At 36.0% G+C, this 14,020-nt stretch overlaps 2 protein-coding genes and 1 long non-coding RNA gene across 7 annotated transcripts in view; 1 reads left to right on the forward strand and 2 right to left on the reverse strand.

Moving 5' to 3' along the window:
- Positions 1-176: 176 nt before the first annotated feature.
- Positions 177-2,512, reverse strand: LOC120357931. Its single transcript, XR_005574932.1, has 3 exons — positions 997-2,512; positions 630-920; positions 177-502 (listed from the first exon to the last, which is right to left on the reverse strand). It is a non-coding gene; the product is annotated as an uncharacterized LOC120357931 (long non-coding RNA).
- Positions 2,513-3,026: 514 nt separating this feature from the next.
- On the forward strand, positions 3,027-9,955 carry LOC113003238 (odorant receptor 4-like). Of its 2 annotated transcripts, none has more exons than XM_026131885.2 (8): positions 3,027-3,165; positions 5,279-5,704; positions 6,403-6,784; positions 6,858-6,929; positions 7,813-7,924; positions 8,852-8,959; positions 9,097-9,291; positions 9,788-9,955. In XM_026131885.2, the coding sequence occupies exons 2-8, from the start codon at positions 5,281-5,283 to the stop codon at positions 9,848-9,850; spliced, it is 1,356 nt and encodes a 451-aa protein (XP_025987670.2). In that variant the 5' UTR covers positions 3,027-3,165; positions 5,279-5,280; the 3' UTR covers positions 9,851-9,955. The 2 variants fall into 2 exon arrangements, with proteins under 2 accessions (XP_025987670.2, XP_039305910.1); XM_039449976.1 differs by lacking the exon at positions 3,027-3,165 and adding an exon at positions 3,202-4,335 and having other exon boundaries at positions 4,526-5,704.
- A 1,924-nt stretch (positions 9,956-11,879) lies between these two features.
- Positions 11,880-14,020, reverse strand: part of LOC105205832 (protein timeless homolog) — a 118,105-nt gene continuing 115,964 nt past the window's right edge. For 3 of the 4 annotated variants that reach the window (XM_011175361.3, XM_011175362.3, XM_039449968.1), the window contains exons 24-28: positions 13,258-13,542; positions 13,085-13,186; positions 12,676-12,834; positions 12,397-12,483; positions 11,880-12,308 (exon numbers count right to left, since the gene is read on the reverse strand). In XM_011175361.3, coding sequence (XP_011173663.2) covers positions 12,082-12,308; positions 12,397-12,483; positions 12,676-12,834; positions 13,085-13,186; positions 13,258-13,542 — 860 coding nt within the window. In that variant the 3' untranslated portion in view covers positions 11,880-12,081. The remainder of the gene's footprint in view (positions 12,309-12,396; positions 12,484-12,675; positions 12,835-13,084; positions 13,187-13,257; positions 13,543-14,020) is intronic. The other variant, XM_039449969.1, reaches the window with a different exon arrangement.

Consider the following 14,020-nt stretch of genomic DNA (forward strand, 5'->3'; position numbering starts at 1 on the left):
CAGATGTATTTACTTACCATTATGAAAATTGAAGTGTGCTAGCTGCTAAAGGTGCTTCTATAATTTAAATGTATTTCAAATTGCGCAATTAAGTTAATGTTTTAATGAAAGTTTTATAAAATACAAACTGAGATACTGTAGATGTATACCCAACAATGTCTCGAATAAATTATTTATTTTGTAGCATTTATTTCTCCTTTTATTGTCCACCTATTTATCAATTCCGTCCTACAATCGCGACACAATATTACTGCATAACGGATGTTACAGGAGTAGTCGTGGACACGCGAGGTCGGAAGTAGCCGACCAAGTCTCTGTTCATTTTACAACAAAAATACTTTACCGTTGCAATAATTTTGCAAATTTACAGTCGAGATCACGGCTGATTCGTCCAATCCCGTCGATGGCATTTCACAATTTCGCGTCAGGACCAGAGATCGGAATAATGTTACTTCGATCGCGGTAGCCAGGCGGTGTCGTGCGTCGTCAACGAGAGATATCCCTGTATGAACAATGGACCAAATGTTAATTGTTGTTAATAAAGAGTCATGTATGTTGCTGTTGCAACGGCGAGCAGAGCCGCGGAAGAGGCTGCACCTGTACCAGCCGTGCGCGAAGCGCAAACACACCTGAAACCTTTGACCTTTTCATCGACGCTCGCCTCTCCTGCCGGCGACTATCGATCTTTTCCCCTCGTCCGTCCCTTCGTGCCCTTCGTCAAACTGCAATCCCATCAAGCGTCACCGTTGTGCGCCACCGGATGCGACGACGTCTCTGAAAGCGAAATCGTGATCGGTGCACTTGATTTGATTACACGAGACTGAATACATTCCGATCGTGTTTTGCAACTCGTAGCTTTTAAGTAGCGAATCTAAATGCGCGTTAGCGGAAAAATCTCATCATTGAATCTCATCGGAGTGCTGAAATGAGAATAAAAAGAATTGAGATAATTGAAATTGTAGCAGGCCAATTTGCAATAAATGATTTATGCAATACCATATGAAAATAATTTATCTTTATGTCGCATCGTCCACCTTCAAAGATTCGATGTAATTTCAATGTAATTTTTATATGATTGACGGCTCTGTATCGCTTGGAAAGATTTTCGAGGTGTTTAGTCGGAAAAAATGCATTACGTCCTTTCGGGGCAGGCTTCAGAAACGAATATTTCCCGCGGGTGCTGGCTGAGCGTTGGTCCAGCCCTGGTGTTTCGTGCGGTGCGCTATTTTTGCTTTAATTGCGATCTCGCAAATATAGCGGTGTGCGCGCGTGATACGCGATGGACGCGGGGAGACACGGGGCGTGGTACAAGCGGTGCGGGTTTGGCCCGGTCCTTAATAGCCATCAATCATTGCCAAAATTCGGCAACGCGTCGGACAACACGGGCGGCAGGATACTATCACCAAAGTAGAGTTCTCCGGGACCAACGGGACGCAAGGAGAGCACGGGGACAGGGGAGGGAACCGGAGTGAGACGGAACCCGTTCGATACTTCCGAAAACTCGGCCCGGCCGCTCCACGCTCCGCTTGCGTTCACACGAATCCACGTGTTACCATCACGAACGCGCACCAACGCGAATGAGATGGCCGAGTAGAAAGGAAAGCGAATGGAATCGTGGACGCTCAGTTCATTCACTCGCGTAGACTCATTCACTTTGAACGGGTTTAAAAGTTACCGCACATTTTTGAGTTACGACAAAGACTTGCTCTTTCGCGAGTAAAGTTCCACTCTTGAGCCCTTGTAATTCGTTGACCAAGAGAACTCGAGAGATAATTTTTCGGGGCGATAGATCTTATAATTAGATATAAACTCATCCCTTTCTGTAATATATCCAACTTGCGTTTCTCAAAATTACATTTCTGCAGAGAGCACTAATCACATTTCTCTAATCTTCGTTACAGATCGGCGTCCGTAAGATCGTGGATTAAATAACAGCTCCCGCGTTTCTCTGCGGATGCCCGATAAGATACAAATCGAAAGCGCGTGTCAATAACTGCAAAAAGTCCTCGCAAACGCGACGGATTTCAATTAGATTGAGAGCGAAACGCGATTACTCAATCGAACGTAGCGGCTGATACTGCCGATGACGCGAGACTAAAGCCAGAAGATTAACCAGGAAGTCATTCGTGAATACGCGTGCACACATAGGGGAGAGCCGACGATCTTGCTTCCGGTAGTGGTGACTCGAGAGAGCGTATAATTAGATATCGAGTTTCACGCTCGGTCCTACGGCAAATCTATATCCGACTTCAAAGCACCTGCGAACTTCCCGCGCGGCCGCCCGGGCCACGGGAAAAGTTTGCGCGGACACTTAATTGGAGAGTGTATCCGATGCGCGTTGCAAATGCTATTTGCATTTCAAACGAACCGGTCTAATGACACGACGGCGACATTTATTTGCTTGCATAAATCATGCCAGAGGCCCGAGCGACCGGGATGCGCGTGTCGCAGTTGCCGAGAACGTCCCACGATTTCAGGAACTCCAGTAAGTTTGTTCCTAAGCTCCAAGTTCAACGGATCACCGTACCGAACGAAAATTGCCACTTACGTGTATCGGAAACACGTATGCATTGTTCGTGTATGAATAAAGGATCCCGCTGCAGCGGGAAATTAAACACGAGTTGGTTTGCGTTGAAATATCTCTCCCACTCTCTCATTACGTTGTAAAACTTAAAATAGATTAATCCTAGAGTGATACTGTGAGCGAACTCACCTAAATAATTCAGGTATTTGTTATTAGATAGCATTGCTAGTGAGGAACTTGTAGTTCTATTCACCTCCATTATTGCAGAAATGTTGTAAAGTTCTGGCAACATTGCTAGAATATTCCGCGCTGCATAGATAAAGACAATTTGCATCGAGCACAGACTATGATTAAATATCCGATCAAGCACTTCTCTCATAGCCCGGGCGTGAGAATTTCGCAGATGCTCTGAAACTACAAATTTGCCATAGGACCGAGCGTTCTACACCTAATTATATGTTCTGCAAAGTCATTATTAGAGGCGGGATCGTCTCGGTCGGGATCTTCTCTATGCGTTTGCGCGTGTCCGCGAGTGATTGCGACTTCCTGATTAATCTTTGTTCGTCTTCAGCAGTGGGCACTTCGTCTGACGAATCTGAAAACTTATAAGACACATTATATACATTCCATTCGGTTTGCAAGTGAGTTTTTATTATTATTAAATGGATAAACTATTTAATGGAGAAGGATATACTTAACAAAAAAAACCATTTTAACAATTTAAATACTAAAGTCTTAGAATATAAAAATCGCATTACCAGAAACACGACTCAACATTCGGTCATTACAGACCACAGAATTAGCTTGTCACACGAATTTGACTGGAACAATGTGGAAATTATGATTTCCACATTGAAGGAAAATAAACAGAGAAAAAGTTTTGAATAAAAGATTAACATCATTAACAAGAAATGATTTTTATACGAAAACAAAAGCAGCAATTTTAATTTAAAAATAATTTTTGTGATAATTTATTTACATTACTTACCTATAGTTAATTGGTTAATTATCTAATTAATTGTTTAAATCGTTTAATTAATATAATTATTATAATAGCAACTTACTTTTAAATTAATATAGATAATTTATCTATAATAATTAATATAGATAATTATTATAGATAATCTTTATTTCTATTTACGCGAGTTAACGTGATCAATATCGATGTATCTCGGTGTTGATATGAATCTAGTTTCTTCGTAGTGATATTTTAGCAGTGTTTAAATAAATCTTCTTCACTTTTTAATGTGGAATACCAACGATGTAAATACAAATTCACGTTTCATTCTTTTAATAATTTTTATTAATGTACGTACTTACATTTTTATCATCTCACAAAGTCTGTGTCCACGGATTCTTCAAAGACCTTCGTACCTTCAAGAACCACCGCCATTGCTAATCCGCGAGTATATCTCCAAAGAGACGCCATATTGTCGGCGCTGATACATGGCATACCTCTGAAAAAACAAGCAGTACAGATCAACATAAGTTGTTTTATATATGTTTAATATTAAGCTTTTAAATTAATATCCATTGTGCGTTTCATTTAATATTTATTTAGAAAACTGTTTCTCCAATTTTATTTCTTATTCCTAATGTCTAATATTCCTCTATTGAGCGTAGAGATTTGAGCGTAGAGACTAAGTTATTTTTCAAAAAAATATTTTTTACTTATTTTTTTTTTCATTTCTGTTTTCTAGCATGGAGACCGAAGAGAAATCATGCAGGCGGACGCAGAGGTCTCAAAACCTTTTTCATTTTTTATTCAATCATAGTGATCAATACCATATACCATAATCATTATTACAGAGGTAGATAGCAAAAAAATTAAATTAAATTAAATTAAATATTAGTACGTGAAACGTTAGTAAAAATTATTTAAAATTGTATTTCTAATATTTAGACACTGTCAGTATATAATTGGATCTACTTGTTAATATAAAGGTAGAGGTCACAACTTAATATTTTTTATCTCTTTTAACATTTATATCTTTTTTCCAGATGTTCCATTTCAGTCATTCTACCTGCACCTTATAACCCATAAAAGAAATATAAAAGTTCTTGATTATGTGGATGAATTTTTAATAGCATTAATATCACAGAAATATAAGCGTAGCACCAATATTTTCCTGTAATATTTTCCAGGGTAATAATTTTCGACAGGGTAATAATACGCCTGTCGAAAATTTATATTACTATGCGTGTTACGTTGAACAGTCAAATATTGTTTATATAATTATATCAATAGAATTGTTAGCACGTTATCAATATCATAAAGGAATTACAAAACATCAAGTGTATCTATTAATAATTAATAATAAGATAGTTGTTCGCCAGACACTCGGAAAAAAAAGCTGTAAAGTATTATCTTATCGTTGCGTATAATTATGACAACAAGTCAGTCGTGATAATTTTCCGACGACGAAATATATTTTTACTGCGAACAGAAACGAGAGCCTTTATCTTCTGTTTGCCGATGGCATGAGCGCGTTCGCCGCATGTGTATGTACAATCTACCGATAAAGCTTGCACCGTGAGAGCGTCCGTGAGCGACCGGCCCGTGTACGTACATACGCGAGTCTCAGGTCGTCTGACGTAACGTACGTAATTGTCCGGTGTACATGTATCCGGGGAATATGCGAAACAAGAGTGGCATTATGTCCCTCGCGTACTTGCACGAAACCCGTCGTACCGTTTCCCGCGTGAATGAACCGAATCTTTAAGCGAAGGATGATTCTCGTTTCGATTTTTCAGATATGTCTCCGCCTGCTCCTCTCTTCTCTCGAAATGTGAATCAAAACATGAGCGAGAATGACGAAGTCAGCAAGAGAGAGGACACGATATCTTTGAAGTACTATATCGCACACGTGCTTCTAGTACTCGGATATGCCCGGATCTGGCCCGTTAAGACGTTTTCGCTAATAACAGCACTGATTTCAACCGGCGGGACGATTTTCTTTATATTGATAAACTCCGTGCTCCTGTTCTCGGAAATAGTTGCGGTTACGATGAACCACGATCTGAGATTATTTGCTAATATCATCGGAGTAATCGGCATGCATGCAGTAGGCTTGATAAAATGGTGTTATTGTTTGTATAAAAATAAAGAAATTGTCGATATCGTAACGAAGTTAGGAAGTTGTCACGTACTTTGTCAACGACTCGATGACAGCGAGGAAGGTACATACGTCAATTACACACTACAATGAAAAATGACAATTCTTGTTTTAACAGAATGAGACTAGTTATTTTTTTTAATTTTCTTGAATGATAAAAAAAATTTTATATTGAATGTAATTTGTTGAATTTTGTACAAAATGACACAAAATATTCTTTTAATAATAGAAAGTCCTATTAACATACATAATTTTAATCGCGATAGAACTTTTCCAATACGTCACATATCATAGTTGTATGACAAGTACATGAAAATCATTTTCTTTTTTACAATTTTAATTGCAAATTTTTCAAAAATGGGATGCAGCAATTTGAAAATTAGATTTGTATTCAACTTCCAAACAATTATAGGAAATGGCTAGTCTCATTTGATTCTTTTTTTGTTGAATTTTGCGGTATCCATGTTTGCAATGTAACTTGTTTGTATTTTTCATAATAAAATTTTCAAAATGTTGCGAAAAATGATATTTTAAATCGCCAAGAAACGTAAACAAAAAAAATTGTATTAATTACAATTGACAACGTGATATTGTAAAACTTTTATTATTTCAAATTTAGTTAATATTCACAAGATAAATTTTCACGTTGATTTCATAAATGCAATTCACGTTCTTCAATATTTCAAATAGCTTTATCTGCAAATTGTTATTTATTAAAAATTATTATATCTGTATTGAGATTGCTAAAGATCTTTTTATCAGGGTGTCAAACATATAACAACGAAATGGAATACGCACGCAAATATTCCCTTTACTTCTTATGGTGTTGGACATTTGCTTGCATCTACGGCGTTCTACATTGGTGTGCCAATCCATTGCTTCTAGAATGGACACTCGATCAGATAAGCGCGATTAATCAGACATCTAATCAAAGAATTTTGCCATTTGTCGCATGGTATCCGCTAAATACCAACAATATTTATAACTACGTTAGCCTGTATCTTATGCAACTAATCGGTGGAATATCTCCTGCTCTCGGAATTATTTGCTACGACACTTTTTACGTCACCATGTTGATGGTCATCTACGTACAATTTCATTACATTACCATGGCAATGAAAAAAACCGACAATATTTTTGCTAAGTATGATTTATATGTTCGTCAATTATTTTAAAACTGTTGAATCGTGGAAATAAAATATTTTGGGGAATTACAGCGAATCAGAGGCCATGTTCAATCTCGAGAAGAAATTAAAAAACTGTGTGGATTGCCATGTGGAAATTAAAACGTACGGTTTCATTAGACTATTATGTAGTGTAATAATAATATAACATTATTAACAAAGGAAATGTCAAATGCAATCAAAGCTTTAAAAAACTAAATAAATTGTAAATGAAAATATGTTCTTCAATATACAATTGGTTATCGCGATAAATATTATTACATGCTCCGGTAACTAAATTGGTATGAGACGCTACGGAATGAGGGAGTTCCAGGTTCGAATTCTGATTGCAATAATATTTTTTGCAATAAATTATTTACAGTTTTTTTTAAGTACTAATCATTGTTATATTGACGATTAATTTAACTTGATAATAACATCAATTTTTCAAGTTTAGTTTTACTTTATTCGACACGCAGTTTGAATAAATTAAAAACGTATTTAAGATTTATATATAAAATAATGTTAGGCAACAAAGATCCAGTCTCGATCATTTTTGACGCTTCCTTAATTATTTGTGTGCAACTTATACTTAAGCGATCTAATTCAAATTATTATTATATAATATATAGGGAAGATCAACAAAAGAGAGTAACAATTTTGTTTCTAAAATTATCACATTTAGATTTTTCTTATTTCAAAAAATAAATTATTTTTTTAGTTATTATATATTATCAAAAGTTACAAAAAAAAGTTTTTGAAAATAATTAAACACGTTTTTATTAAAGTCGTATATTGTTACTTACATTCTCGTACCTAAAATCCTGGATGTCTTACATCTAATGCAATAATGTAATATTCTCTTGTAAATACTGAGGTATCAATTTCATTAGTAATTTTAGGTTTTTTTAATCAAAACTTTTGTTTACAATTGCATCTTACTATTCTGAAAGAATATTATTAGCAGGCAACACATTTAACCGTGTTTAAAAAATATGTATATTTTTAGATTTCTAAAAATGCTACAAGCCTTTAGCGGTCCAACAATGTTCGCGCAATGCATCGAAACATTAATTATCCTCTGTTTAGTCTCGTTCGAAGCATCAGTAATTAAAATTGCGGTATGAATTCTACGTATTCGATAATACAGGCACCTTTGATGCATTAAACACTTTGTACGTATGCGAATTTGATATTTAATGTAATCAATTTAAAATAAAATAGATAGCAACAATATTAATAAAATTTTCTATTTGTTATTCTATTACATTCTTCAAACAAGCAAATATTAAATTTTACCTCGGTAAAATTTAGTCTTTGCTTGTTTGAAATTATTAACACTCTTAATAATTTCTGTAAAACGAAAAGAAAAGAGATTCGTGCCGTCATAAAATTCTATTTTTTGAATGAAAAGAGAGCTATCTAAATTAAAGCTAAATTAAATTCAATTTTGGGTAGGTCACAGTCATTTAAAACTGTTCATATTGATTATCGAATATAAGCGCGATCAAACGAGTTGTAAAAGCGAACACTGTAATAGACGCGAATATAGGTAACCAAAGAAATGATTCACAAAATGGTTTTAGTTGACTGCAGATTTAAAATTAGAGAGAGACGATAAAGATGATAAGCATTTTAACTGAATGTAGATGCATCTTGAACATTTGAGTACGAAGAAATTATGCGGACGATGATAACGTGTTTTGCTCGTATTGAAGCAAAATCGTTTAACAATTGCAATGGCCAAAATACATAAATTAAAGTTTGAATTGATATCAAACAAAAAATATTTGGCGACAATAAAATTATCGATGCTGTAAAATGTGAATGCTATTATACAGTACTTGACAAATCATTTTATAAAAATAGTATAATGACTCTCAATTGTTGGAATAAGTACGCTGAGCTAAAAAGAGATTACATTGAAAAATAGTTATGATTCAATCTAAATATGATTTTACTTTTCGTTTACTTTAAATATCAAATGGCTCTGGTACATTCAATGCTGCTAGTCAAATTAAATAACTACAAAGTGTGTATCTCGATAGTTTGACATGGAATCCATCTTGAAACTATGGTCTTTGCTCGAGTACTTTTTAGCCGCCGCCTTTCAATTGTACATCTTCTGTTTCCTTGCCACTCAAATCGAATACTTGGTTAGTCTCATTCCTGGCATTCATTTACAATAAAGTACTGCAAAATGTTTTCTGTTAAGAATTTTTTAAGAAGACTGAAGTTAAACAAAGAATGCCAATTAGTGTGTTAAACAATTAATTTTGGTTTTACATTCTAGGGCCTGAAAATGGCGGATTCAGTATATTGTTGCGGATGGGAATTGCTGATCTTTGGAAAAAGTAAGCTCTACGGAAAAGAATTAAAAGGCCGTGATATCGGTCGATTAGTGCAAGTCATTATGATACAGGCACAGAGGCCAATTGTTTTAACAGGCGGTCCATTTTATGTTCTTTCATTAGAAACTTTCCGAGTTGTAAGTAACTACATGTAGCAACTTTTATATATATATTTTTTTAATTACTTAATGTCTCTGCATTTCGGTATTTAACTTTTTTAAATTTTATTAGATTGATATTATAGGATATGTAGATTGCACTTCATTCAATTTTTCTTTTGCGTTATTATGCATTAAGATGCATATTATTCAGTTTTATTATTAGACATTGTAATATATGTATTTTTATTAAATGAATACAATACATACATTACAATATTAATAAAATGCGTACATTTTATTTTACACAAGGTATTTTTACAAAAAATATAAAAATTATATATATTAAAAGTTATATATATATATATATATATATATATATATATATATATATATATATATATATACACATACATATATACATATATACACTTGAATATAAATTACGAAAATAGATTACAATTATAATTTACACGTGCATTCAAGCAACAAAAAGTCGCAAGCTTTTCTTCAAACAAAAATATATTTGTTACAGATAATGAGTATGGCAATATCAAATGCTTTAATATTGCATACACTCATTAATAGAGATGAATAAACAGAGGTGAATTTAAATATTGTTTGACAAACAGCAATAATAAAAATAAAATGTAATTCACGATATATTGCACATAATAAAAGATAGCTATTTTCACACATACAATTCTCTTTTGTTTTGTATTTTTACTACTATAATTTTACGATAGAAATTAATTTTAGCAACCTTTTATTATTTAGATATTTAACAGAGATTATTGAATACTAAAGTATATCTGCTTTAGACTTTAAATTTCTATTGTATATACTTATGTCAGATTCCTGTTCACTCTTAGAAGTCGCCTCCCACCGTTCCATCGCGCCGTATCTAATTAAAGATATAGAATGTGCAGAGAGGAGAAATACGACTGGAAGGGATTCCCAAGCACAGAGTGGGGATACCGTCCACAAAGAGAGAGGAGATGCCATCCACCTACAACCGTATAAGAAGCCCGCGCTTCTACCAGGAGATCATGAGAAACGCGTTGGCTGCGGTCTACTAACTCTTTCGCATGCTATCTTATCACGGTAGCTACGTGTCCTGACGAGGCAGCTTGGATTCCGCGAGTGGACTCGCCGCAGCGACTCGCTTCCTACTGCATCATGCGCGCCTGGCATCCAAAAGTTGAGATTAGAATGCACGTGGTCACCCTTCTGGAATCTGGTCGTTCTATAGTGACGAAGATGACGGAACGACGATCGCCTCCGTAGCTACCGTAGACGTGCCGCTCTCGAACGCAAGTGGCTGCGGCTGCTCGTAGCCAGACACAATCAGATGTTAGACTCTACCTACCATTCACCAGGTAACCAATACTTGAAATTCGATTCCATGTATTTTAATAATAATAATGATATCCGGGTAATCAATAAAAAATAGCAAAAGAAATGTATTTGCATATTTTATGCACATAAGATGAAGAAGATAAAAGAATAAGATGGTAAATAATAATATAAAAAAAAATATATAGATAAAACATAAGATAAAATAAGGAAAACATACAGGAAATCGAGGAACAATATTTTATTTCCTTTATTATTAAACACATATACCTTACCTAAATGATCTGAAGAGAGAATGAGAGAGGGAGAGAGAAAGAGAGAAACATAAAATAATAAAATAACAAAAATATACATATAAAATATATAAAATATAAGAAAATAATATAAGATAAAATATGATATGAAAAAGTAATATGAGTATTAAAAATAAAGAAACAGAGGAATAAACTGACGATTGATTAATTATACATGTAAATTTAATAGAAGGCCTCGCGTCTTGTCACACGTAACAATATATTTGCGACTAGAGATTCGCGGCTAGGCGTTTTTCACGATTCTTGGCCCAGCATGGTGCCCTGGTCGTATATCCGCGAGTCGCGAAGTCCTTGCGGCGACATTACGCGTGGGTCCGCGGTCTGTGGCGTTGTCGTTAGCCGTCGAAGGTGGGCATCGAAAAAGGCAAGTGCTGGTCTTTCGTCGCGCGATTACGTCTCGATGCACACGTACGTATCGTTAACACTCGCCAAGACTCCTCACCTGCCCATCAAAAGACGTAAAGTCAGCCGCATTGACCAACCACCGAACCGGGGAGCACGTGATCGAGGAGGTTGATCGTGCCGCGCGGCACTGCGAACCTGCTTGGCTGGTCATGTGACCAGGGTGAATGACTCAGAATCAACGGCGGCGACACGCTCACCAGCCGGCACCGCCGCGCTCGCATGTTCTCTTCGTCGTTACTTGGCGAAATGTGGACGCCTTTCGGGAACTGTTTTTCTTGGCACCCTGAAGTGTATGCCGGGTGCCACCGATTGTCCAAGGCCGTAGGGCAATGGGGAAACACGTGGAACCTCGACGAAGCTTACAACGCTTGCTGTATAATGCTCCAATATAAGCGCTCGCAGATAAAGCCGGTGCCTGCAAGTCTCCCGAATGTCGCTTTCCCAGCTGAAGCTAATAGCGTTAAAGCTAAATTTTTTTCTTAAAACTAATTATAAGTTATAAACTTACGTTCTTAAAACAGGGAATAATTATAATTTGCGAAACTGAATATATACCCCAACATGTTTAATAATTTTCAATCTGAGAAAGTATGTTTATAGAATAATCAATAAAATGTTTCAATTTAAATTTACCTTATAATTCGAGTTAAGAACAATAAAAAAAGATATATCTTGATATACTTTTGATAACATTTTGAATGCTTAAAAACATTTTAAATATCAGGAGCTCCAAATAAATAAACGGATTTTTTTCCTAATCTTCTTCGTCGCTGATTATTACGCGAGATAATTTGGGTCGCTCGGCTCGCACGTTGGGCAATAATTCTTCATTATCGCTAATTATTACGGGAGCGCCATTTGCCTTAGTATAATCACTTCTTAGTGGCTCTGCTTCCTCGTCGCTATCGAGTAGCCGACGTTTCTTAGTGGACGGTTTATCCGTATCAGATGAAGAATCGGATCTATTCCTCTTTGTGTCATCTGTAAAATTCATGTAAATTTATGGTTAACGCGTGACGAATAAAAAGGGTCGATCGATCCCTATTTTTTATCAGCATACATTACTGACCGTTCTTATCATCAATATCCCTTTCAATTTCCGATTCAGAGGAACTGTCGAGCATCCTTACTCGGTTTCTCACGTTGCTCGTGTCTCCTGAAATTTTAATTGTTGCGAACGTTATTATTAAGGTCAAAAAAAAATTTTAACCAATAAATTTATTTGTCGGTAAACTTGCGATAAAGGAACAGCAGTTTGCTGGCCCGAATACAGAGGGCGAGAAAATGTTATTCTGCGTTCCTCGTTCCATTATAGTAGCTGAATTAATTGATAAACGATTAAATGTACCTTTATTCGTTTTTACTGTGATTTCCGCTTTATCACTTCTTTCTGTAATTTCCGCTTCATCACTCTCATCGTCTAATATCGATAATGTCTTGGATTTTTGTGATGGCGCAATTTTACTAGATTCCGATTGTCCGATGCCAGAAATCGAGGGTTCCGGTTCTTTAAAAATTTAATATATATATATATATATTTCTAATTTCTCTAAATATGCATGAGAGTAAAAAAGCGCATGCATATACATGCTGCATAATAAATCTCAATTTAAAAAAGACTTTGAATTATTTGATATCAATCAAACCACCAAGGCACTAGGAAATATTTATTGCAATAACCGTGATATGACACAAACGTCAATTTCAGATGCGTAAATACAATACAATATCCTAACAAAAAATATAATTGCACTGACCTTTGGGTGCAAAGAGCTTTCTAACATTTTCGAATACATTGTCATCATCTTCACTCTCGTTGTCGTCCGCCCTTTCATCTGTATCGGAATCTTTACGCGTTTCTGCCATACATTTTCGTAATTAAGAGAAATCGTTACTTGAATATTACACCCATGCTTGCTAATTCATTTACCTTCGACAACAAATTCCCCGGCTAAAGCGTCTCCGATGAGCTTGTAGCGTTTCTGGAGCGTAGCCGTAAGTATATTCGCCGGGATACGCCAATAAGATTCCTGGGCATCAGCCGGTGGCACAAATCCCATGGCGCGAAGGAGCTTTTGAAAACTCGGTGAATCCATCGCAACAGACGAGTAATCTGTCAGCGGCACCAAGGGTATGCCCTCGGAGCTCTCCTCGTCACGATCGTCCACAGCGTCTTGCAGGGATTCCTTGAGCCATTCCAATGCCTCTCTCATGTCTGAATTAACGCAAGATTTTTTTTCCCCCCCCCAAGAGATCCCCCAAATTAATTAATTTTCTTTCCGTTAATGAGAGAGCTTAGCCAATTAGGATTAATCACTAATTTGTTAGTCTTAACTGTGATCGAATAATATCTCGAGAGAGGACAAAATATCTTGCAATTTTCTTAAACTTTATAAACATTGTAAATCATTATATTATTTGTGTATTATTCAGAGCGGATGAATAGCGCGCAACTGGATTGATAAATTTCTCCTAAAATAACTTTTTTTGTGCAGTCTACGCGAAACCCGCAACGTGACGTACTCCAAACAGTGACTTGAGAAGCCGTTTTTCCGACAAGTCATCTCTTTTTTCCGCGTAATGGCTTCTGCAAATCATCGCCGTCCTCCCTTTTCGCCGGCAAGGAGAACATTTATCCTGCGTGAAGGAAACGAGGGATACGTTGCACGCGCCGTTCTCTCGCGACAAGTGCG

The sequence above is a fragment of the Solenopsis invicta genome, chromosome 5 (assembly GCF_016802725.1).
Source record: "Solenopsis invicta isolate M01_SB chromosome 5, UNIL_Sinv_3.0, whole genome shotgun sequence".
NCBI classification, from domain to species: domain Eukaryota; kingdom Metazoa; phylum Arthropoda; class Insecta; order Hymenoptera; family Formicidae; genus Solenopsis; species Solenopsis invicta.